Below are 26,162 nucleotides of genomic sequence, written 5' to 3'. Positions count from 1 at the left end.
TGAAACATCATAATTAAAATAAAAGGAGACTCCATGGATAGGTAGCCCATAATTAATCCTGTGGGTGCTTATGTGATCCTAATTTATTATAGAAGACAAGGGGATCGAATGCCAGAATGCAGCCACTTTCCATAGACAGGAAGATACTGTGGCCAACTAGCCTCTCATCAAAACTTGATTAATAAAAAGCAATTTTATTCCTGGAGACAATATCAATTAAAATGACTGTCTCAATGGGAGAATCACTGCCAACCCTTATTATAAAGGTTGACCTTTGAATGTAAAAGGGAGAAATAGAGTATTTCAATATGATGTATTGAATGCATAACTGAAGATCCATTCATGGAAAAAGTAAAGTCTAAAGAAAAATAAAACTAAACCTACAAAACGGGGGGGGGGGGGACTTGCCAGTAATACATCATAGTTGTATACAGAGGTTTGGCTTGCTTCTAACATTGCCATCCCTTCATGACACCCTCCAGTCGTACTTTCAGCCATTTCCTCCAGGCCTCATTTTTATGGGTTGACAATCCCATGCAATTTTAGTCGTTGAGAGCCAATCTGATCCAGGACTGTGAGACATCAACTTACTTTTTGCTAGAAAACTCATAGAAGTGATTCATCATGCCAATATTCCTATGAAACAAGACGTTGTTTATCTCTCTCTTTGCAAATCCCTATAACCTACCACTCTGTTCAGTAGCAGAAAGTGAGTGATGTATTACTGGGCGGTAATCAGGAGTTGTATTTTTGCTGTCCAGGGAGAGAGTCTGGTTTGTCATGTTTTTGTGTGTTTCAAAATTGCTCAGTACTCCTCAGTAGTTACAGTATGTTGCTCTTCATATGACATTCCATTGCCCTAGATGGCGATGGATGAATGAGCCATTGTAAATTACGCTTAATGCTCCTATGTATTTTTGCAGACCAAACATTTTCTCTAATATTTGGGAATTATTTTTCTGCATGGCGGGTGGGAACGCATGAGAATGAGGCTTGGATGTGCAGAATTGGTCCAAGGACGCATTCTGGGGGAGGTTACTGTACTGGGCAGTGGGTACTATTTCTAGGTTAGCAGAGTCTGTAACCTGAAGCGTTTGTAACCTGAAGCATCTGTAACCCGAGGTACCACTGTATTTGACTTTTATCTGCAATGTTTTACTTTGATTTTTTAAATAAATAAATAAATGTGGTATAAAAAGGTAAAGGGACCCCTGACCATTAGGTCCAGTCATGGCCAACTCTGGGGTTGCGGCACTCATCTTGCTTTATTGGCCGAGGGAGCCGGCATACAGCCTCTGGGTCCTGTGGCCTGCATGACGAAGCCACTTCTGGCGAACCAGAGCAGTGCACGGAAACATCGTTTACCTTCCCACCGGAGTGCTACCTATTTATCTACCTGCACTTTGACGTGCTTTTGAACTGCTATGTTGGCAGGAGCAGGGACCAAGCAACGGGAGCTCACCCCCTCACGGGGATTCGAACCGCCGACCTTCTGATGAGCAAGTCCTAGGCTCTGTGGTTTAATAATAATAATAATAATAAATTTTATTTATATCCCGCCCTCCCCAGCCGAAGCCGGGCTCAGGGCGGCTAACAACACTAAAATAGTGCAACATTATAAAACATCATAAGAATTAATTAAAATCAAAATTGATGGCAACCATAAACTAAAATATTGTAAAGATTGCCAAAGGAGGGAGTCAGGCTGTGCCCTAACCAAAGGCCTGGTGGAACAGCTCTGTCTTGCAGGCCCTGCGGAAAGATGTCAAGTCCTGCAGGGCCCTTGTCTCTTGTGACAGAGCGTTCCACCAGGTTGGAGCCGCAGCCGAAAACGCCACCCGCGTCCCTATAAAAGTGATATATAAATGATTTAAGTAAAATAAATATTTCAGTAGCAGGAAACAGGAAGCCTTTCAGATGTTGTTGGGCCACAGCTCCCACCAGTCTCCTCCAGCAAAGCAAGTGGTCAAGGATGATGGGAGTCGGAGTCCAACAATATATGGACGGTGCATTGGTTCCTCATGCCTGTCCTGTTTTTCTTCAGTTACCTCAGACTCTCTTTCCCCTTAGTTAGCTTACTATTATTATCATAAATTGAGGTGATGATGATGGCAGTGGCTGGCTTCCCATATTTCCCCTCACACTGCTTGTTCCTGCTTTTCAGAAATATACTATTGCTTTCACAAATACCTTCTGTGTAGGCATATGCATCTATGTTTGTGAATTTGCTGTAATTAAGCTTTTCCCTTAAACCTTTTACAAATGCATACAATTCAGAAACTCAGGGGGAAGAGTGGGATGGGAGGACAGAGAGAAGCCCATTTTCTGATGAAACATGCACATCATTCAATTTCTTATTTTGACCTTTTAATTATTTGTGTGTGATTAACACATAGTTAGGTGCATTATCAATGGACTTAGCCATGACTAACTCTACATACGATCAGGCTTCAAGAAGATAACAAAACATATTTGTAGTAGTGAATATTCAAAGCTTTCAGTGAAACTTATTATCAAAACTGAGACAGTATGAGACACTTTCCAATGAAATCAAGTGTAGATTATAAGTCAAATTCACCTGCCTTCTTCCTGGGTTCTAAATCCTTCTAGGCAGTAGAAGGGGAAAAGTTTAATTTAAGATTTTAATCTTTTTCATATATTATAGCATTTCTATAATGGATTTTGTGCTTCTGAAAACTAAAAGATTGACAGCTCAGGATATTATAGATCTATTAACCATTGGTTCAATGGGCATCACCGGAATATTTACTATTCCAAGCATGAGTGCAAATGTTTACCAGGTAACTTTATATTGAATGTTTTTATATTCTCTTGTCATTCTGTGGCTTTTCTGCAAGGTGGGAGTACAGTATTTTAAATGTTTATGAAGAAAGACTCCATAGAAAAATGCCCAATTAGTATTATTAGTAGAATATATTTAAAGAAGCTAGAAATGGGAAAAAATAAAATTCAGATTCAATACATAACCATTTTAGATATAGCCTCCTATTTCTGTCTGAAATAAATGATGAGAGCACAATCTCCTTTGTATACACAATTTCTCATATTTTTCAGCAGTTGAAAACTACAGAGCCACACACAACATGAGAAGGAGCAAATCATCATAGTTATGGAACATTACATTTATATTAACCACCATTGTGTTGGAATACCCATATAATGAAAGTAAATAGCTGAAAGTTTAGCTGATTACCACACTTGCTGGTGAAGATCAGCTATTAGTAGATGGAACCCTTCTAGTCTGAGGGGAAAGTATCACGAGGTAGCGGCCCAACAGAGGATGTGTAACAAGAACTTTAATTTCATACTAAACAGTACACTGCCTGAGAGTTCACTCAGCAACTCTTGGAATGACAAACAGACACTACACTGGGTTTGTTAATGCTTCCTTTTTGGAGAGCAGACATCCCCAGAATTGGCTGCATTTGTCATGAACTCAGCAGAGAAAGGAGAACAAGGATACGGTTCCTCTTTTTTAAAGGCTCTGATAATAAATAACTGTCTGAAGCCAAATTAAAATGAATTAATCAATTGCACATAAGTCATAGATGGTGTGACTAGATGATCGCTATTAAATTAAAATTCACAATTTGACATTAAATTATATTTCCTCAATTCGAAGGCAATACAGCCGATTCTATTGCTTAATTATTATTGTTTTATCACAAACCAGAGATGGCTGAAGACATTTTGGTGCCTGAAGGAGAAAACCCAAATATTTCTCCTCCCTGTAATTATGGTAACACTTGTAACAAATGAATGCTGTAATTTGGTATCAAGTTTCCTGAATGTATGTCCCATTGAACTCAATGGAACCGAGACATCATACATACATATATTGATTCATTTTAATGATAAATCCAAATCTGCCCCTTAAGGAAGGATGGTAAGGCCAACACTGGTATGAACCATTCCTTCCTAAATCACAAAAACCAAAAACACGAAAAGCAGATGCCTTCAGCAGACAGATAACACATTTAATATATATCCCACATTTGTTATATAGTACACAAAAACTCAGGCTTACCAGGAATTTCCCAAGCTACAAATATGGAATGTGCATCAATTGTTGTGACATTATATGGGGTGCGGATTTCCTCTGGTGTTGCCACAGGTGTTTGGATAATGTATTTGCCACTAGTATTGCTCCCACCCCATGTGCTGGCTTCTAGCTGGTAAACATATCTATAAACAAACAATGGGGTACAGTGAGCGGAGGACAGAAAGAAATGTTCACAAAATAATCAAATATGTTAGTTATTTGGAACACATTTACTTTAAATTTTAGAAATGATTAGGTTGATGAATGAACATCATAAAACATGTGTGTCAGATACCAGTAATATTAAATTTTCTGCATTTCTCTCTGTGTGTGTCTGTTATATGTATGTATGTGTAAGTGTGTGTGTGTGTGTGTGTGTGTGTGTGTGTGTGTGTGTGTGTTTGTAACAGATCGTAATCCTTGATTACACAGATCACTTGCTCTCACTAGAGTGAGGAGTGGCATTTGGATTCAGTCTATTGTCTACTGGCCCTCACACATAACTAATGAGCTAATAGCACTGCTGATCTGTTTCGTCTGAAGCTTTGGAAAACTGAATTCAGGTGTTATCATGCCCTCAGCATTCATAGGAATGCTAAAGAGATATCCATATATGCGGTCTAACAGTTAGATCATGTTCGAACATTTTCGGAAGATATAAATACATTATACTAGATTAAACACTTATTAGACACCTCCGCCATTTTACCTGCTATTTGGTTGCAGGCCAGAATCAGTGAAATTCAGATTTTCTTTACCACCCTTGAAAATCTCTTCTCCATTACAAAGCAATCGATATTGAGAAATAATTCCATTAAGTTGCTCCGGTTCATCCCAATATAATTCAACTACTGTAGAGCTAACTGTGATATGACGAGGCTGTGACCATACCCCTGTAATTATATCAATAATACAGTGTTAATAACAACATCTTTGCATAATTATTTAATGTTATAAACAAGCTAGGATGGTAGACTGTGTTAGTTAATAAAGCCGACATCCAAAATCAATTCAGCTTGATCTCGATGAGAGCAAACAACGTTACAATTTATTTATTTTTTAAAAATTAATTTTTAAAAAATTAATTTTATATATAACCGGGTTTCTAGGGCGGCTTACAAAATGTGTGTGTGTGTGTGTGTGTGTGTGTGTGTGTGTGTGTGTGTAACATTAAAACACCACAGTATAAAAGAACAGTCAGGAAGATTGAAAACAAACACCAAGCAGCATAAAAGCTGGGGGAAATTACAAAGGGTTTTGTCTACAGATATGACATGCCTGGGGAAAGCATGCCATAGTTGGGTGCCACAACAAAGTAGCCTACCATTGCCCCTGAGATGGCAAGATCACCCAAAGAAAAGCAATTTTTGAAGATATTAGTGTATGGACCAGCATACCCTAGGTAACCAGTTCTTAAGTATCCTGGTGGTTCCAAGCTCTGAAGGCCTTCAAAAGTGAAAACCAGCATTTTGAATTGGTCTCAGAAATTAACTGAGAGCCAACACAGTTGACAAAGGAAAGCTGTAATGTGAACATAATACCCAGGACTAGGTATGAGATTCACAGGTGCATTTTGGAGTGATTTAGTTTCTGAATTTTCTTCAGAGGGATCCCCAGGCACAATTAAAAGAATTATAGAAGTCTAATCTGAGGGATGGATCAGTGAGGTCTGCCTATCTTTGCTCAGTGAGGTTGAAGTTGGTGCATCAACTTAAACTGGAAGAAGATACCCCATACCAGAGACAGAAGCGATTTACCAACACCTTCAGACTGCAATATAAAATTGTATTTTATGGCTTTATTATATACTTTATGTCATCCAGTCACTGGGCAACTAATAAATACAGTGAATAGTGTGTGTTTTTTAATATGCAAAATGGTGTTTCCTTAAATATTTGCCCTTGGATCATCCTCCAAATCTACGGAAATAGAAATGGGGAAATTAGGTGGTAGGTCAAACATGTACTGAGACTCATTTGGTATATACCTACTATTTGCCACTGAAAATTGTGCCTGGAGATGGTGCGGACTATACCCTTTCTTGTGTCCTGTCACCAATTCTTTCTCCCCAGCTCTGTTCTTTGGACTCTTCAAAAGTTAGGTGCTTAAATAGTGTATTACAGCAATAGCATGAGAGCCCTTTTTCTGTGCTTTCATTCTGTTCATTTATTTGAGGGTTGCCTCTCTTATTTTGCATACTACCTCAAAGTTGTTCTGCGTGCACAGGCACAAAGGAACACAGATGTGACTGTACAAATTCAACATCATATCTGAATGCCAGAGGTTTTTGTTTCTTTAAAAACAAATCTAGGCGCTGGCTCTTCTGGTTAGCACAAATGCTATAGAACATTTACTGCTGGTGTAGCTGCCTCCAAGTTCTGGAGAACTTAATATATTTCTACTTACCTTGAGGAGCAGCTTGCAATGTTCTACCCGAACTTGTCCGACTAGAAGTGCATCCAGCAAATGTACATGCTGTGAGTGTAAAGCTGTAGTTTCTGTAAGGCTGAAGATCTAAACAACCAAACCAAATAGGATTAAAATGAAGTCTTCAGATGTTTGCTCTGACCCAGATTTCCACCTGCGAATCTTCCCTATGAAGTGTACTGTATGGGGTATTATCAGGGCAGACCTACATTTTTGGGACACTGATGCTTGAACTGTTATGGGGACCCCTTCTCAATCAGCAACAAGGTCTGGCTAGCCACTGTTATCCCCTTCAATGGGGGATCAACACACTTTTACAACATCTTTGCTGCTGAATCTCACACTTTGGGGTTGTTGAAATGTATACAACAAAAAATTAATCAGTTTGAGTTGTGTGGCTCAAATTACGCCTACTAAATAAAAAAATTGTGTTTGTTTCTGTTAATTATTATGCTATGGTCAGAAATGCATTTGCTGGTCATAGTTTTTTCTCTCTCCTTCCCAACACAATGATCACCCAGATTCCCAAAGCACTCAAACAGATAAACCACAGAGCCTAGGGCTTGCCGATCAGAAGGTCGTGGTTCGAATCTCTGCGATGGGGTGAGCTCCTGTTGCTCGGTCCCTGCTCCTGCCAACCTAGCAGTTCGAAAGCACGTCAAAGTGCAAGTAGATAAAGAGGTACCGCTCTGGAGGGAAGGTGAACGGCGTTTCCGTGCGCTGCTCTGGTTCGCCAGAAGCGGCTTTGTCATGCTGGCCACATGACCCGGAAGCTGTACGCCGGCTCCCTCGGCCAGTAAAGCGAGATGAGCGCCGCAACCCCAGAGTTGTCCACAACTGGACCTAACGGTCAGGGGTCCCTTTACTTCTACCTTTACACATATATCAACTCTTAGTTCCAGGGTCTAGCAGGATTTTATACAGAACTTGCTGCTGTATTTTATACTCATTAACTGTGCATTGGAATCCATTCCAAAATACAACCTCTTCCCTTAGTCAGTATCAGTTTTATAAGTCATTTCCTATTTCTCTATCCTTAACTTACAATTACCTCCCATGGCTCCACCTTTATATTTCTCTGCATTCCTCCACCACAAAATATTTCAAGACCCAACTGCATCTTTGAAAATGGGTTATAAATATGTAAATATGCATTCATTCTAATGCATAAGTCTCGAAACGCAGTATCAAGGAGGGGAAAGACACCAGATTTCCTCCTTTTACGAGCACAGAAACCACTATTAGACTTCTGTTCACATTTTGTATTTTCCCTCTAATCTTCCTTGTCCTTGTCAGTGATGGGTCCCGCTCTTTCTTATCTCTTCTTCTCTACCCTTTGCAAAATGTTTTCATTAAACTAGTATTGTAAGTACTTTAAGAAAAACAATGCAATTCTATGACAAGGGGAGAAAAAATCCTTTGGGCAGAACCCTTTGTCTAAAAATGGTTAGATGACAGCTTCATTGTTGTTGTGGATTTCAAAATGGTCATACATACAGAACAGCAATACACAACAGGCCCATCGGAAGGGAAATACAGTGAATGAATGAATGAACGACACCCAAGGCTTCAAGCTGCTTGCAAATTGAACAGGATGCAAAGCTTTGAAAAATAGAGGAGTCAGAGAGACGGTCTGGATTGTAACTGAATCATGAACTTGAAGAGAATGGTGGTGGTGGTGGTGGTGGAAATCTCTATATACTTAGCATAAAAGCAAGCGGGCAAAAATGATAGTTGCAGGCTAGAAAGGGAAAGACATGGATGGGAGCCAAACATTTAACAGTATTTCATGATAGAAAAGATTACTGTGGCAACAGATTATTTCAACTCCCCTAAAGGGAGTCATGTTCATTCACTTTTAAAAGTAAATATTTATTAGAAAGCACTATTTATTTACAACCATTTAGTACAGACTGGAAAAAATGGTTTTAAAAAGAAGACTGTATGGGTGGTTTTTCATTATTATTGTCCCAACGTCATAGATGGGAGAGAGCTCAATCTGGGGGGCAGCTGATGATCACCTCATAGGTATGCAGGAGAAGAAGGTTTTAAATGGGGGTCTTTCCACTCATAAGGATCACGACTTTGCTTTTCATTTGGGTCCTCCTTCAGGATAAGGCTTGCCTCTTTGTTTTGGAATGATCTGGAAGTTTGAATTAGCAAAAGCTGTTAAAAACAGAGTTGTCCTGCCTGTGTATCTTTTCTCAAAGGACAACAAAGAGACCAATGGATGGCCAATTCTGCCAAAATGTTTGCTGAATGTACTCCTCCATGGGCATAATTCCAAAACCCATCTGGAATTTGTAAAGAAGGCTGAGTGAAAACTTTGCAATATATAAATAAAAACAAATAAGCAGCATTTCTTGAAGACTGCATATTCATTTGAATAATTAATTGGAAGAAAACATTGTTCATGCACAGGAGACCTTTTCTTCTGTATTTTCACATGCTCTTGCTCTCTGCTTGGGTGCAGATATAACACAGATTCATGGTTTAGCATCAGAAGCCAAAGCATGCCTCCAGCTCATGTGCTCCTCTGGCATGACCATAAAAATGAGATAAGAAGTTTCAACTTCCGTTTTCGATTGACCACACTTGTGCCAGAGGTGAAGAAGGAAGGCTGTGAGCCTGATGCATCTTGGTTTGGAATCATGTCTAAATGAGCACACACACACACCCTTCTTTCTTTTTAAAGTACTGCTGCCAAATCCTCAAACTGCTTTGTAAATGAGTGAGTTTAGAAAGAAATTTGGTAGCTCAGGAAGAAATCTGAAGACGAAAACTAATAATGTAGGTGTGAGGGCAGAAATCATACCTTTATCCCTTCAAATATCAGGCCTTGTTAAGTCCCAGTCTAAAACAAATGCATGAGTATGCTGTTCTCAGGATATTGTTGCATCAGTTTACATATATTATTCCAGCCCAGGCATCCACAACTTTGACCAATTTACAAATTTACTACTGTGAAACCTTGCATGGGAAGTGCTTGCATTGTTGCCACTGTTTTTGTCTAAATAATATTGTTCATTAGATGACTAATAAATGGAAATAATAATAACAAACAAACAAATGGGTGATATAACCCACAAAAGCTTGTGCCACAACAAACATGTTAATCTTTAAAGTGCTGCAGGAATTCTTGTTCTTTTTGCACAACAGACAGCTATCCCCCTTGGGGATTTCCACTTTTGTGAAATTCTCTAACCATTTCAGTCACAAAATATTCTGCACAACATATAAAATATGTTCAATGAAAGGTATGTCAGTGGATGTGCCTGTTATGAAATAACTTTAGTAAAACGGAGAAAGGAATCTTTTCAGAAATTCCATTATTCTGGAAGCGTCTGAGATGCAAAAACAGACTGGGGAAAATGAATTCCTGTTCCTGCTGCTGAAGAGGGCAGTCTTAGCTTTCTTTTAATAGAATGCCCCCTAATTATTTTAGTCTCCCTCCCCATCCCCCCGCCCCCGCTTGCATTAGCAGGACCATTTGTAAAGGAGTAGTAACACAAAGTGAAACAATGCCATAACTGTCATCCAAATTGTTCTGTACAGAGTACTGGAAGTGTTCACTAATAAATGATATAAAAAGGTCTTTTATTGACAAGCTGCCATAGGCTGTTTGCATTAGAGAATATGAGAAGATGATGGCTGGTGCCCCTCGCTCCCAGTGGCATTCTACTCCATGCGATAGCAGAAAATGCTTCAGTTTACTTAAAGCATTGATAACACCTCTAAATAATTAACTGAGGACTTCCTGTCTTCAATTACTTAATGCTTTTTTTAACATCTTGAGAGGATTATAAGCAATTTATGGATTTCACATGACGAGCACATTCACCGCTATTCCCACAAAGCATTTATGGGATCATGTTTCCAAAGCTTTGATGTAATTAAAAATAAGCAGCGAGACAATGGTGCCGTGGCAAGGTGCAAGCCTCCTCATCTGCAATTTGTAAGGCACTCGGATTGAAAGTCTCAGGGAACGCTAATGCTACAGCTTCATTAACGTTCAACTGTTGCTCTGGGAACAGCAGAGGTTTTTTGAAGATGAGAAAAATCAAAACACAGGTCCACGGGGGCCTGAAACGATGGCCAGTTCAAACATCTGAGATATGGGAAGTAAGTACAGTTGTTTTAGTGAACACCATGAATTTAGAGTGTAGTAATTATCACGTAGAAAAAGCACTATTCCACCTTGAGGTGGAATAAAAGGCACTCTTGCCTTGCTCAGTATGGGGAGGTTCTTGCTGAATACAAAAAAAGAAAAAAGAAAGCCATTGGAATAGTGGGGTTGTTTTCACTAAAGCTATAGACAACAAAAATATTCATTGGCAATTGCTTTGGCAATTCTACTTCAGGACAAAGGAAATTCCTAGTCCAGGCCAACATGGCAAACAGCAACAAGAAGTGGATTGTTGCTTTTCATGCTTTGCTTTTAAGGTTGCCAGAAGCATAGATAGCTGAGTCAGTACACTGTGAGACTCTTAATCTCAGGGTCGTAGACAATGGGTAAAAGATTCCTACACTGGGAGCTGGACTAGATAACTCTCCTGGTCCCTTCCAACTTTCTAATTCTATGGTACTGCCAACCACCATTGGGAACTAATTGCTAGACTACATGGATCTTTGGTCTCATCCAGTGAGGCTCTGTCTAGTATTTGAAAGTATCCTCTGGACAACCAAAATGGTCAAAGGCCTGAAAACAATACCTTATGAGGAACGGCTAAGGGAGCTGGGCATGTTTAGCCTGGAGAAGAGGAGGTTAAGGGGTGATATGATAGCCATGTTCAAATATATAAAAGGATGTCACATAGAGGAGGGAGAAAGGTTGTTTTCTGCTGCTCCAGAGAAGCGGACACAGAGCAATGGATCCAAACTACAAGAAAGAAGATTCCACCTAAACATTAGGAAGAACTTCCTGACAGTAAGAGCTGTTCGACAGTTGAATTTGCTGCCAAGGAGTGTGTTGGAGTCTCCTTCTTTGGAGGTCTTTAAGCAGAGGCTTGACAACCATATGTCAGGAGTGCTCTGATGGTGTTTCCTGCTTGGCAGGGGGTTGGACTCGATGGACCTTGTGGTCTCTTCCAACTCTATGATTCTATGATTCTATGAAAGCCATCACTTAACACTGGATATTAATTAATTGGTTGGTTTGATTTATATCATGCTGTTCATTTTCATGATCCCAGGGCAGGTAGCAATGATTTAAAAGCTGTAACAAAAAATAAAAATCTAACAATTAAGGGGGGGGTGTAAAACAGCAGGTGACAGCCATTATCAAGAGTTTCCACAGCAAATACCAAACATTCCCCAACAACATTAGAGGCATGGATGCATCCAACAGAATATCCCTCATCAGTCCTCACAAAAAAGCCCAAGAGAATAAAAATATTTTTAATTGGCATCGGAAGTTGGCTAAACATGACATTTCAACACTAGACTGACAATGCAATGTTAACAGAAGTGCATTGTGAATGTTAGGGATGCGGGTGGCGCTGTGGGTAAAACCTCAGCGCCTAGGACTTGCCGATCGCCAGGTCGGCAGTTCGAATCCCCGCGACGGGGTGCGCTCCCGCTGCTCGGTCCCAGCGCCTGCCAACCTAGCAGTTCGAAAGCACCCCCGGGTGCAAGTAGATAAATAGGGACTGCTTACTAGCAGGAAGGTAAACAGTGTTTCCGTGTGCTGCGCTGGCTCGCCAGATGCAGCCTGTCATGCTGGCCACGTGACCCGGAAGTGTCTTCAGACAGTACTGGCCCCCGGCCTCTTAAGTGAGATGGGCGCACCACCCTAGAGTCGGACACGACTGGCCCGTACGGGCAGGGGTACCTTTACTATTGTGAATGTACTGCTGCTGCTACAATTACTACTACTACTACTACTACTACTACTACTGGGCAGATAATGTAATATAGGGAGAACAGCAAATTTGTTTGTCCAATGGCAAATTATGACTGTCCCCTGGACCAACATCTCAGGATGTGCCCGACAGTTTTGCTTCATCAAAGGAATTTGGAAATTATAACAAAACAATTTTTAAAAAAGAACCTCACATGTATTCAGTGCTTTATTTCTAAAAAAATGTTTGGGGGTACTCTCATTTTCCTACTCATATTGAAATACTGTCCCTCAATGAGGCCAAACTTAGATTCAAAAAATGTTTAGGGGTATGCATACTCCTGCGTCCCCACTGAAAAAAGCACTGCATGTATCTATAATTTCAGATATTTATATGCCACTTAATATTCCGATATTGTAAACAGTATGGCGCTGTGTGATTGTGTGTGTGTGTGTGTGTGTGTGTGCGTGCGTGCGTGCACACACACACACACACGAACACACACACACACACACACACACGGAGTCTAAAGGAAAATCACTGATGTCCACTGCAGGTATGTAATACAAGGAGCATCCAGATGTAAATGATGCACTACTGATAACCCAACATCTATAAGCACAAAACACTAGCAATAAACAAAACCCCAAGTATTCATACAGATGTAAAAGAATGTAATTTGGGGAGGGGTTCATGGCAGTATCAAATCTTTAGTTTGAGATAAGAACATAATTAGGGGAGAGAGAGAGAAAATAGGTATTTATTGTCATGATTTGGGACACAGTACCATAAGGAGGAAATGTGATTATTTTACTCTTATGTTCAAAAGCTTCCACCCTCCCTCAGCATGAGGGCTTTATGTGGCAAGATCAACACATGTTTCCATGGTGAAGAGTTTATCATGCCAAAACCATGTAGAGTTTACCACCCAAAATCTGCCCTAAAGTGCTGCTGAAATGGGAAACATTGCCCAAGTGTAAACACTGTTAGTCCTTACACCCCAATTCTATGCAGTGCATGATGGAAGAAATATGTCACAGAAAAAGTTATTAGATGGCAGAGTGGAATTTACCACATCAGATTGTAACTTCAGGAATCATGTTTTGGAATGCCTTCCTACATGAACACATACAGCCCAATTCCCTGCAAGAAGAATAGAGTATGGAGTGGAAAAGCTGGGCAGAAAATGTCTCCCAGCTACGCTAGATTTTCCACTTGCAAGGATTTAAAAGTGTAGCAGCGCTATGAAACAGGCAACCTCCACCTGGAGTCTGAAATTGTACCATCTACTCTGGCACCTCAGGATTCCACTACATCATTCTATGTAGGCAAACCAAACCCCTGTCTTATCCTCAAAGAGACTTACCATCAAATATATAAGACTGCAACATTTAAAAAGTCTGAATGCTAAATAACCGGTGAGCATTTTGCTTAAAGAGCTTTCTATCCTTACCTGATACTGTATGCTGCATCTTGCCTGCAGTGTCAGTATATATAAGACCTTTCCCCATTTGACTGATCTGGTATTCTCGGATGATACCATTTGGCTTCCTGGGTGCCACCCAGCTCAAACGCAATGCCACTGCACTCAAAGCTGTAACTGTTGGTGGCTGAACAGTCTCTGGGACTCCTTGGACAGTGACTGCAACTACCTGAACACACATGAATTAGACAGCAATTTATTGTAATAGTACAGAAGATACCTTGATCAATGAGAATGTCACTTCTAGTTTAAAATGTTGTTGTTTGCTCTGGCATATCATTACCATGGCTCTGTAGTACGTTACTTTTCTCCCCTTGGTTTATTCCACACACACCCCAGCAAAATCTGACCTTGAATATGTTTACGCATGAGTCTAGGTGTACAATTTATCAAAGCAGATTCACAACGTTTTGCCTTCAGTACATAGCGCCAGGCAAGAGGAAAATCTGGAGAGCAGGCTGTCTTGCCATGGAACTCTTGATAACACCCTTCCATATGGTTCATCAGTGTCTCTGCATTTTAACAGCCTCATTTCTTCGGGCTTTTTATCGCCAGTAAACATTGGCATAAACTTTGATGCCACTGCTCCCCTTGCCACTTGCTGGGGTGCCGTTAGAAAGAGTTGCTGGCCCTTCCTCAGCTTCCAAAAGATTACTTCCTTTCCTGGTTGGCAGAGGGCCACTCATACATCAGCTGGTAAGAGAGGTGTTAGGCACTCTCTGCCGGCTGCTACAGACTGTGTACTATTGCGTGGTGGAAGGGAGGGGCAGCAAAGGTCTCCTGCCTGGTGCTTCCAGCTGAAGGAACAGATTTACCCAAAGGGAATGAGAAGAAGCTTAGAAACATTGACAATGAAGAGAATATGTACAGCAGAAAAAATAACAAGTAAATCATATCTGGAAGGGCCTTTTTGGATAACCAATGCTGAAGCTTCTGTGTCCAAATATATTGTAGTATCTCCCCACAGCTGCTCCCACCCTCCAGTGGAGAATTAACCCACCTTGCTACTGTCCGCACAACCAGCAACAGTGCACGCATGCAGTTGATATGAATATTCCTGATATGGTTGAATACCACCAGTGTCTGTGAAACTCAGTTCCTTTCCTCTGAAACGCTCAATCCCATTTCGGAGAATAATGTAATGAATGATGATACCTTGTCATAAGGGGGGGGGGAATAATGTTTTTGGATTAAATATATACCAGGAATTCATGTGACAAACTATTTTCACAAAATATTATAAGGAAAGAGTCGTGCCTGGCAGCAGCTTGCAATCAGGGATAGTACTAAATTGTGGGCAGGGTGTGAGGGAGGAGAGAAGGAAAGTCAAAACAGATACAAATCCAATTAGAAAGTCTTTGTGACTTTAAGTGAAATTAAGGACATCCCAGCCTTGTTCAAACATAACATGAAACTATGGCTTAGTGCAGGTTTCCTCAACCTCGGCCCTCCAGATGTTCTGAGACTACAATTCCCATCATCCCTGACCACTGGTCCTGCTAGCTTGGGATCATGGGAGTTGTAGGCCAAAAACATCTGGAGAGCCAAGGTTGAGAAAGCCAGCCTTAGTGTTACATGAACAAGATGGGGTCATGCACGCCTTCCATCCTTTTCTTCCTTCAGTATGGCTGTAAGGAGAAGGAAAGATTTTGCTGCAGTTCAGAGCTACAGCCAAACCTGGACATACTGTGGTTGGTCTTGAGTACAGTTTACTGAAACAAGCCGGCTTCAAACCATGGTTTATGAAGATGGTTTGATTCAAAAAGCAAGGGGTGAGCCACAGTGTAAAGTCGGGACAAAATACTTAATTACATTGCAATATATCACTCATATAACACTAAATCACCATTTAACATTGAATTGAATGAGGCCTGTGTGAAAGTCTTGTCAATTTGAACATGGGGCATTCAAAAGAGAGGTTTCCTGTGAGCAAGTCTGAAAGCAGACCAAATCTAAAAATGCCTCTTGCATCAAATCATGTGGGTTCAAACATACTTTTTTCTGATGTAGCACATGGTGATACTGAACAGTATCATTAATTGCTGCAGGGTTGCCATAAGTTTGGTATTTGGCACTTGCAAACAGCATTCGGGCGGGAATCACTGGATGTATGGCAGCCCATGTCAGAAGTGCAGTTTTTGGGGAAAAAAAGTCATTAAAAATAGCTCAAAAACTCAGGTTTTTTAAAATGCATTGGGGGGCGGGGGGAGCTCAATAACTTTTTTGAAATATGGCAACCCTATTGTACAAACTGTTCATTTTAAATTATCAATCTGCAAGTCATGACAATAAGTGTGTAAAGCATTATTGGAGCGTCCTGCAGAAGTTATGTGTGATAAATCTTCACCATATCAGCCTGACACTTCTCTGCTGAGGGCTGTCTGGCTACTAATGGAAGACATATATGAAATGCAGGTTTAATCTCTCTGGAATCATGGCAAATACATGGGTGATGAACTTAAGCAAAGTATTTATTATTCTATAGCAAGCCCATTGGGCACAAAAGCACTGAAGGAAGGGTGTGGCTCAGTGACAGAGCATCTGCCTTGTATACAGAAGGTCCCATGTACAAACTCAGGCATCTCCAAGTAGGGCTGAGAGAGACCCCTGTCCCAAACTCTGGAGAGCCACTACCCATAGGTGAAGGCAATGCTAAGCTGGTGGACCAATGGTCTAACTTAGTATATGGGCAGCTTCCTATGTTCAGCTCTGTATCAGATCATACAATAGTTTTTATCAAAATACCATTTGGCTGCCGAGGTTCTTTCCAGCTTAGAAATATTATGTCTTCACGGTTATCTACTTTGGTCCACTGGGGTGGACTTACACCTTCAGGCACATCTTGTTTAGTAGTAGCTCTGCCAATTTCACTTAATCCTCTTCCATATTTGTTCCATGTGGCTACCCTGTACTCATATGTGACATGAGGTTCTAGTTTCAGATCTATAAAGAGAAAACATTGTCAAAAGACAACAACCAATTTGGACATTTACATGCAAATGTTGCCAACAAAGTAGATGAGACATGGTTTACCTGTGAATGAATATTGAGTTGGACCTCCAGTGTAGACCTTCTCCTCCAAAGTTGGGCATATGCCTCCATCTCCGTTCTTCTCTGTATTATCCCAGTAACTCTTTATCCAAGCACATATGTGAGCATGTTTGTCGAAGTCACATCGGCCACAGTATGCTGTTGCTTCCATGGATATAGGGCACAGAGTGCTAGCTTTGCATTCTTCTTTTACCTACAAAACCAGTTCCCAAGCTTTTTAGTCCATGTAAAAATGATCTAATCCAACACATACACCTTGCTTTCTCTTACACACATTCAAAGGCACCCCACGATACTAATTCTCATGCAGCCTTTCAGAATCAAGCAAGGACCTTGTTTTATGTCCCCAGGCTTTTTAGTAATTTAAATCTTGCCACATGTTTTCCAAAGCTTTTATGATATTGTGGCTATTAGTTATAATGGGTTGCTTCCACAGTTTGTTTTCCACACATGGAAATACTCCTTACATCCCAGTGGAGAAATCCTGCTAGTGCGGGGGTGGCATATTTTCATAATTATTCCCCCACCCCACTTACCTTGCATCCCCAAGCAGCATCTCCTTAATTGTTCTGGAGCAGGTGGCAGGGGGAGATGCAAGGGGAGAGAGGAAAGTGGCAAAAGTCACCTTACCTCCTCTAGCAGTATGAATGAAGTCTGAATCCAACCCTATGGTTTTTGTATTTACATTTAAATTAAGGTATTCTTTTTGCAAATTGCCAAGGGAATGTTATTATTCAGGGGTATAAAAGTATTGATAAAACATAAATAAATTACTACTCTGGTTTCTAGATCAGTGTAGTCCACACTCACACCCAATCTGCATCCATCACAATCTGAATCCTTATTTTTTAAAAACTGAAGATTCCTCCTTCACATTGTGACTAGTGAGAATACAAGGGAAGCACATGCATTTTCCTAAAATGATACTGATCCACAGATCTTGTTCAAAATTCTTTTTTTAACCCCAAAAGAATTAGCACATGACATTCTGATGTTGTGTGGAAGAAGAAGAAGAAGAAGAAGAAGAAGAAGAAGAAGAAGAAGAAGAAGAAGAAGAAGAGTAGTAGTAGTAGTAGTAGTAGTAGTAGTTTGGATTTGATATCCCGCACCCAAAATACAGCAATCCTGTTGCACAGTTCTAACATAGAAGTCTATATGGAGCCCCTCTCCCATTTTCCCAGTCATGCAGGGCTATGATTCTTAAATTGTAGCCAATGCTGTATTTTTAGCTTGTCTCCAAGACTAAGACAAAAACAGAGGAACTACTGAAATAATTGAATCAATACTGAATCGCAGTGTTTCATCTCATAACACAGAGCATACCCATAACTATAGTGTCTACTCAGCACCTACCAGTGCTTGACCTTTCTTGTTCACCCAGCTGCATCAACTTAATGCCAACTTGTTCCCTGTCTCTGTCAAAGAACTCTTGGAACAGTAGTTTTGGGAAGGGGCTGACTAATGAACATAGGAAGCTTCCTTGTTCAGGCTCAGATCATTGGCCATCTAGTTCAGCATTGCCTACAATGACTGGCAGCAGGTTTCCAGTGTTTTAGGCAGCTCTACCTGGCAAAGTCAAGGACTGAACCTGGGAACTTTTGGCCCCAAATAGATGCCTACCACTAGCAGCCATCACATAAAATAAAATTAGGTAAAGGTAAAGGTAACGGGACCCTGACCATTAGGTCCAGTCGTGGACGACTCTGGGGTTGCGGCGCTCATCTCGCTTTATTGGCCGAGGGAGCCAGCATACAACTTTCGGGTCATGTGGCCAGCATGACTAAGCCGCTTCTGGCGAACCAGAGCAGAGCACGGAAACACAGTTTACCTTCCCACAGGAGCGGTACCTATTTATCTACTTGCACTTTGACGTGCTTTCGAACTGCTAGGTTGGCAGGAGCAGGGACCGAGAAACGGGAGCTCACCCCGTCACGGGGATTCGAACCGCCGACCTTCTGATCGGCAAGTCCTAGGCTCTATGGTTTAACCCACAGCGCCACCCGCGTCCCTAAAATAAAATTAGGGATCTGCAAAAATAGGGTAGTAGTCTATGATGCACCAAAGTTTAAGGCTCTACGAAGTAGTGCCAGCAGGAATTAAGAACTGGCAACACAACTGAAGGTAGTTACACACACACAACCCAGCCCAGTTGGAATACTAACTTTCAGCCCTTGGACTAATCTGAAGTGCTGAGCAACACATCACAAGAAGCAGCTAATCATTATTAATTCCTTTAGAATTCACTGCAATAACATCAATCATGGCAAACTCATTCGGTATTAATATGGATGTAATGTGAAAATGAATAATGCACACAGGAGTTTTTATATTCCTATTTTACAAAAATAGTTATGAACAATGTATTTCTCTTTCCATTGTCAAATCAGAACCACCAAGAGGTTTTCTATCAATTACCTTCATCATCATTCCAGCTGAAATCCTGTCAGAGCAAACATATTTCAAAGGATTATATCCAAGTCCATTACAACATTCCTCGCTCTTTGGAATAAGTTCAGCCTCACAGCATTTTAATGGCACTTGGTCATTCTCTTTAATGTGGGCTTTAGACTCACCACTGGAAGCTGAGCAGCATATGGTACTTGACATATTCACATATTCATGTCCACAACAGAACATTCCTGCAACAATAAAACATTATATATGAATGCGAAAAGGGGAGAAAGTGGGGGAAAGTACAGAGAATGCTATAAAATACAACATAAAAATGTCTGAATGAGGCAGCTACTGATACAAGGGAAAAGGTAACTAAAGTGGTACTTAATTTTGAATTTAAGATGACTAAACTGGCAAAGCCTTTGTTCAGAAGCTAATTCCAGTGATAAGGAAAGACATGGGCCTCTGCTTGCAGATACACTACAGAAAGAAGCTGTAAACATCTGCAGTGCACAACTACGTATGCCACATGGTGTGAACATTTGACATTTCAAAACAAAATGTAGTGACGACTGGCCCCTAAACCAGTTTCTTCACTCCTCTGGAAAAAACTAGAACATAGGTTTTGTTCTAGAAATGAGTGAATTGTGACAAATTGCTGTGAATCTGCTTCCATGTTAATAAACAATCTGGAAGTGAGAAAGAAACAGAAATAAGAGAGGAGAGAAGATGGGTGGGAATTGGCAATGAGTAGAAGATTAAACTGGAGAGAAACTGGTGATAGGACAGCAAAGATTTAAAGGTCAAGAGCATCTGATGGGGAAGGGGTCCTAGGTCAACTGCAGAGCACATGCAGAAGATCTCAGGTTCAAAAGAATCAGGTAGCAGGTGATAGGAAGCAGCTCTGTCTGAGACTGGAGAATCGCTGCCCATTGGAGCATGTAGATAATACTGGACTAGATGGCAAAATAATTTTAATCGGAATACGCAGCTTCCAGTTCCCAAAGCCTTGCTAGAAAAAGAATGGTACCTGTGGGATACCCCCCACCCCATCTGTCTGTCCCTCTCCAAAGTAGATAGGAGTCAGGGGTCTGAATGAAGTTTGTGCCAGGGTGCTGTCTGTGTCTCTACTACAGCAGAGACTTCTTGGACTGATACCATCTGGCTTCCCTGGGGCAGCTGTGTAATCATGTTCCATAAGATGAAGCAGGATACTATCAAGAAATAAATCCTGGGATGTTAGTGCATGTTTAGTAACCTCTGAACAGTAAACTGGATGAGCATACATTTCATAGAGAGGCTTCTCTTAAGATAATCATACTGCAAGGACCACCCTAGCTGGGGCTATAGCACAGGGTATAATTAGCTCATCCATTCTGAAGGAAATCAGCCCTGAGCGCTCACTGGAAGGACAGATCGTGAAGCTGAGGCTCCAATACTTTGGCCACCTCATGAGAAGAGAAGACTCCCTGGAAAAGACCCTGATGTTGGGAAAGATGGAGGGCACAAGGAGAAGGGGACGACAGAGAATGAGATGGTTGGATGGTGTTCTTGAAGCTACTAGCATGAGTTTGATCAAACTGCGGGAGGCAGTGGAGGACAGAAGTGCCTGGCGTGCTCTGGTCCATGGGGTCACGAAGAGTCGGACACGACTAAACGACTAAACAACAACAACATAATTAGCTCAATGCGAACAACTGAATAATTTTTGCTCATAGGGTTAGCTACGTTCAAATAACTGGGGGTCTGTAGGATAGTAAATGGTTTCATGTCAGGGTCAAATTTTTAAAGTAGAACTGTTCAATCTTACAAACATGCAGTGCCAGGCAGAGATGATTTATTTATGAGAGGACCAAATCTATCCTCCTCTTCTGCCCGTCACTTGGATTCTATTATGAAAGTTTAATATTAAACATGAAGCACTCGGTATTGCGCTGACAATGGTGACAGCAGGGTGTTGTGTAAGTGAATTGTTCCAGACTTATCCTCCCTTTTCAGCCTCTGCCTTACGATACAGTTCTGTGGATCCAACGGCTTTGTGTAGTAGGATAATATCACACCCACCGATGGGTTATCAAGACCAACAAGGCAGCAGAGTCCGAACAATATTCTTGGATGCAGCATCCACCCCCCTACCCTAGCACATGCCACAGGACGCAGCAGAGTCTGTTTGCAACAATCATTGAGTCTCATATGTTCACAGGCTAGGCCTAACCATGTGATAATGAGTTGAAGTTTAACGTTACCTTCCTGTCCCCCAGCCAAGACTGTGGTTGCATCACATATTGTTTTGGATAGTGGTGTGTGTGTGTGTGTGTGGTGTTTTTTTTTTAAGCAAATGCAAATGTTTTAGCTCAGAGCCACTATTGGCAAGCAAAGTAAAATGTTGATGATTAACCACTTTTATTCTAGGGGAGAAAAAGAAAGACGCATTCTTTCACCAAGAGTCTCATCTTTGTTTCACTGAATTAAATTTTTCAGCCAAGATTTCATTCACATAACAAGAAGTGACTCCCTTTCTAGTTTCTTTGGTAAACCATTACTTCTTTAATTATTATCAACCTTGTTCCAGCGTGATAAATTGCTAATTACTTAATACCCTAATCAGCGTTCATTCTTTGCACAGATAAACTGTGACAGCGCCATTAATTTAAATAGTAATTTCACTTAATGGCCAGAACGGCACACCAGATTTTTATGCAGCATTTTCTGAAGACTGCATCCATCACTGCAATATTCTGACATAAAGATGTCTGACGTGCACTAACTCACTTAGGGAGAGCAGATGTTGCCGAGCAGAGTTTGGTAGTAATTCCCATAGTGCATCACTTCAGCATGAATGAGCTGCAAATTCAGAAATAGACATTCCTCTGAAACCTCACTGTATAGCCTTTGACCTCAGCCTAATTTATCACATGTAGCACTTGACTCTTGAACCTTGACACTGAGAATGTACAGTTTAAAACATGCCTACAGTGGGGCAGTGGGTGGGAAGGGAAGGGAAAATAGGCCCATATATTATTGATGGATTGATTTACCTTTCAAATACATCACCTCAATCAACTGCTTAAAGAGGGAGAATTGCCTTCCAACAAATTGTGCATACACAGACACACACACAAACAAATAAATATGCATTTGCCAAAAATTAGAAAATAGAAGTATTTTCTGGAGGCATATGCAATGCTAAAATAAGCAGAAGGGAAAGAAACACACAAACCTCATTAAGACACTCGTTGACCTGCCAAGAATTATTTAATATCCCTCTAAAAATTCTCAGAAAGGTCCATGTACTGTAGTACTAACCCAGCAAAACAGCAAAATGATTGAACTTTGAAGAAGAAAATAAAGATTAAGGTGGCACACTTAAACTGAATGCTGTAGGCTTTCCTTGCAAGTAAACTTGCACAAGTTTGTGCTGTATGAAGCTAACAGCACTCTCTTTCACATTTACTCAGAAGTAAGTCTCACTGTGTTCAATATGGCTTACTTACAGGAAAGTGTGTTTAGGGTTGTAGGCTTAGTGTTTCATAACCAAATCAGAGAATCAGTGTTCATTGCGAATGACTGCTTGAACTATTTCCTTCAACTAGAATATTATGGCTGGTCACTTTAACTGAATGTTTTATTTTGACATTATAAAGGGTGTTACTTAGGAAAGGAAAGAGTAAAAAATAATAATGACATTGCTTCTTGTTGTTATGGCTTCCAGTAAACATGAGAACATTTTGGATGGACTCTAAACAAACACAACCATGCATGGATGCTAATTCCTTGAGGGAATTCTGAACAATATGCAGTAACATAACCACCAAAAGAAACCAGTAGATGTCTCTGTCTGTGGTAGAAGCCTCTGGTGCTAGAACAAGAGGAAACCAGTGTTCGAAACTCCCATTGTTCTAGGTGCATTTTGTGACAGGGAATTTCTTTAGCGCAAGCAGTTTCTGAGTTCTGGGTGCAGAACTGCGCCTAAGATTTCCTTCTACAGAGTGGAAGGAAAGGAGGACCACTTCCAGCTACTCTCTGAAGACTCTTAAGAATATTGGGGGGGGGGGAGGTGAGGGACCATGTGAAAAATAAACATAATATTGTAGCTGCAAGTTCATTCATTTTCAGCTTTGTATTCTAGTTATAAAAAATTTGTGCCTAGACGTTCTGTTGTTGTACCCAGAAACCTAGGTTTAAGGTGCCATTTAGCTCCTAGCTTTCATATCTGTTTCTAACACTGGAGGAAATAAAAGAAAACAAAGGCACAAAATCGGAAAACATACATTTCCAATTATACATGGAAACAAAGCTTTTCTTTGTGTCCTTTCTTCTCCTCAAAGAAGCAGAATAGCTCACAAAGAATTATACCGGCCCAACCTGCTTTCCAAACCCAGGTCTTCGGCTAGACTTTGCATATTCAGAGGGTCATATTAAATACACAGTTAACACTATGTGTGAGAAGAGTCATTTGTTTTATGACAATCTGATGCTGTTTTTATTACATTTGTTCAATCACATACATTTTTAATGTGAACCACCTTCCTTGTCCTAAAAAGCTGAGTAAAAATATGTCAAAAATAAATAAATTTGAGACCGAAGATGTTTGTACTCAATAGATACACATATTAAAAACTGAGTTTTTTTCATTTGCATTGAATTTTGATTTGTTTTTGGAAACAATTCAGGGTGCTAAGTATTATTACTTATAAAGCCCTAAGTAGCTTAGGATGAGGTTATCTGAAGGATTGCTTCTTTCTGAATAAACCATCCTGTGCGCTTCAACTACCAGTAACTTTCCCATGTTCTGCCACCTTCAGAGGTATGGTTTCCAGAGCCACAAGGATGGGTCTTCTTAGCACCCAGATTATTGAACTCCCTCCTGAAAGAGGTTTGGCTGACCCTCTCCCCTTCTGAGTTTTAGATTGGTAGCAAAGCCTTTTGGTCACACATGCTGTGGCACTGCATTTTTTAAACCAGTTGTTTTATGTCCCTCTCTTGGTACTGCTTTGATTGCTGAAGTTGATCGCTGTTTTTATTTGTTTTACTGTTTCAAATGTAATTGTTGTGTGTTTTTCCTTTAGAAAGGCATGCTGGGGTAGAAATCTTGGGGGCCAAAAGGCAGAGTTGACATTTTCTAAAATAGATAAGCATGCAACTTAGCGAATCTCTGATTCAACCTGATTAAAAGGTTTATTGCTTTTAGTCTACCTGTACATGCTGAAAAGCACTACTGTGCCTTTAAAAAACAAATTCATGTTGAAAAGTGAATGCACAATATGCAAAGCCTGAGAAAGCTAAAAAAGGAAAACATTTTTAAACCTTTTCCATCTACAAATGCATGAATTTGAGAAAAGCAGTTTAAGAACACATATATCTATCTATATACACAATGAAATGAAGAACACGACTTTCATCCCAAGGTACCTGTATTACACTCCTACACAACTCATCTGCCCAGAGAGAGTAGTAAAAACATAAATGCTACCCCAGCAGTTCTCTTCCAACAGCATCTGTTAATTCACTCCATTTATAAAATACATATTGACAAAGACAACTGAACTGGGACCAGGGAGATTTGATTTGGTGTGAGAAAGTCAATTCAATGTGATTTTGTTAAAGGGCTCCTGCAGGCAAATAAAAAGAGTTTAAGTAATAAAGTACATAAAGAGATGCTTTACGAGCCAGCCCTTTCTTGTGGCAGCCACACAATGTGCTGCTATAGAAAGGGACTTGGTTCAGGAGAAACATGAGGATAATGTGTTATTCCTGCATCGCTTGGAACTGAGGTTTCAAATGCTGGTGGGGTAGGCACCAGTCAGTTTATCACAACAATGTTGATCAGTCATTAATTTATCAGGGAAGGGAATGTAGGGGAGACAACTACTTTTATTTAATTGTCACTTATTTGTCACACAGCTGCCAGCTTCTTTTATCCTCGTGGTAGCCCTGTAAAGTAGGCTAGATATCCAGTTCCACGGGAACTTAAAGCTCACAGGGAAAGCTGGTAGCATTCCATCAAGCAAGAAGCTGGTAGCATTCCATCAAGCAGTGAACACACAGAAACAGAACCTTGGACAGCGACAAGATTGTCTGTGCAGGTAGTTAGAGCCAAGTCTTATGTAGGGTAACCAGATCTTCTTTTTAAAATAGATTTTACTGAAGTTTGAGAAAGAATACAAAGGTTAATATCAAATATCCAATACCTTTTAAAATCAAAGATTAAAAATTAATCCAAATAAATACACAAACCAAAAAGAAAAAAAGAGAACTTCCAATTCTTTGTCCGTCAGCTATATATAGAAAATAGTTCAAAGCATACACTCCAAGATAACACGCAACAATTCAGCTTTCTATAAACAAATATTTTCTTCAACCCTCAAACCATATGGTAAGTTACTCTTCCTTTTTCGCGCAAAAAAGTCAATAATGTTTTTAGTAAATATCCACAATGATTTTTCTCTGATTAAACACATCTCAGCTAAGTCCAATAATTTTGACAACCATTCCTCCATGGTAGGTAATGATGAATTTTTCCATCTTTATGCATATAAAAGTCTGGCTTCTTGTGATCATGTATTGAGGGTAACCAATCTAAAGTGTGGTGGGCTCCAATTCTCTGGAGAAGTTGGCTGGCTGGTTAATGGGCTCTCGCCTTATTCTTTAACTATTTATTTATTTATTTATTAAATTTATATCCTGCCCTTTCTCCCAAAGGAGCCCAGAGCAGCAAACACATTAATGTTAAAACATCTAAAAACAATTCCAATAAAGATGCAGACTGGGAAAGATATGGCTATAAATGGCTGCTATCCATGATGGATAAGTTCTACCTCTATGGTTAAAGGCAACAGAATGCTTTGGCATACCACTTGCTGGAAATTACAGGTGTGGCAAATGTTGTTGCTCGTCACAGATC

General features: G+C 40.3%; 1 protein-coding gene across 5 annotated transcripts in view; it reads right to left on the bottom strand.

The window, feature by feature from the left end:
• The window catches only part of USH2A (usherin), a 430,807-nt gene that overhangs the window by 79,006 nt on the left and 325,639 nt on the right, over positions 1-26,162 (bottom strand). For all 5 annotated transcript variants that reach the window (XM_083493951.1, XM_083493952.1, XM_083493953.1 and 2 more), the window contains 8 exons: positions 19,280-19,503; positions 16,847-17,057; positions 16,559-16,756; positions 14,814-14,968; positions 13,784-13,982; positions 6,470-6,577; positions 4,773-4,956; positions 4,049-4,206 (listed from right to left, as the gene is read on the bottom strand). In XM_083493951.1, the coding sequence (XP_083350077.1) occupies positions 4,049-4,206; positions 4,773-4,956; positions 6,470-6,577; positions 13,784-13,982; positions 14,814-14,968; positions 16,559-16,756; positions 16,847-17,057; positions 19,280-19,503 (1,437 nt within the window). The remainder of the gene's footprint in view (positions 1-4,048; positions 4,207-4,772; positions 4,957-6,469; positions 6,578-13,783; positions 13,983-14,813; positions 14,969-16,558; positions 16,757-16,846; positions 17,058-19,279; positions 19,504-26,162) is intronic.

This window comes from Podarcis liolepis, assembly GCF_965112155.1.
Source record: "Podarcis liolepis genome assembly, chromosome: 3".
In the NCBI taxonomy this organism is placed as follows: domain Eukaryota; kingdom Metazoa; phylum Chordata; class Lepidosauria; order Squamata; family Lacertidae; genus Podarcis; species Podarcis liolepis.
This window is presented reverse-complemented; position numbering and strand designations above follow the sequence as displayed.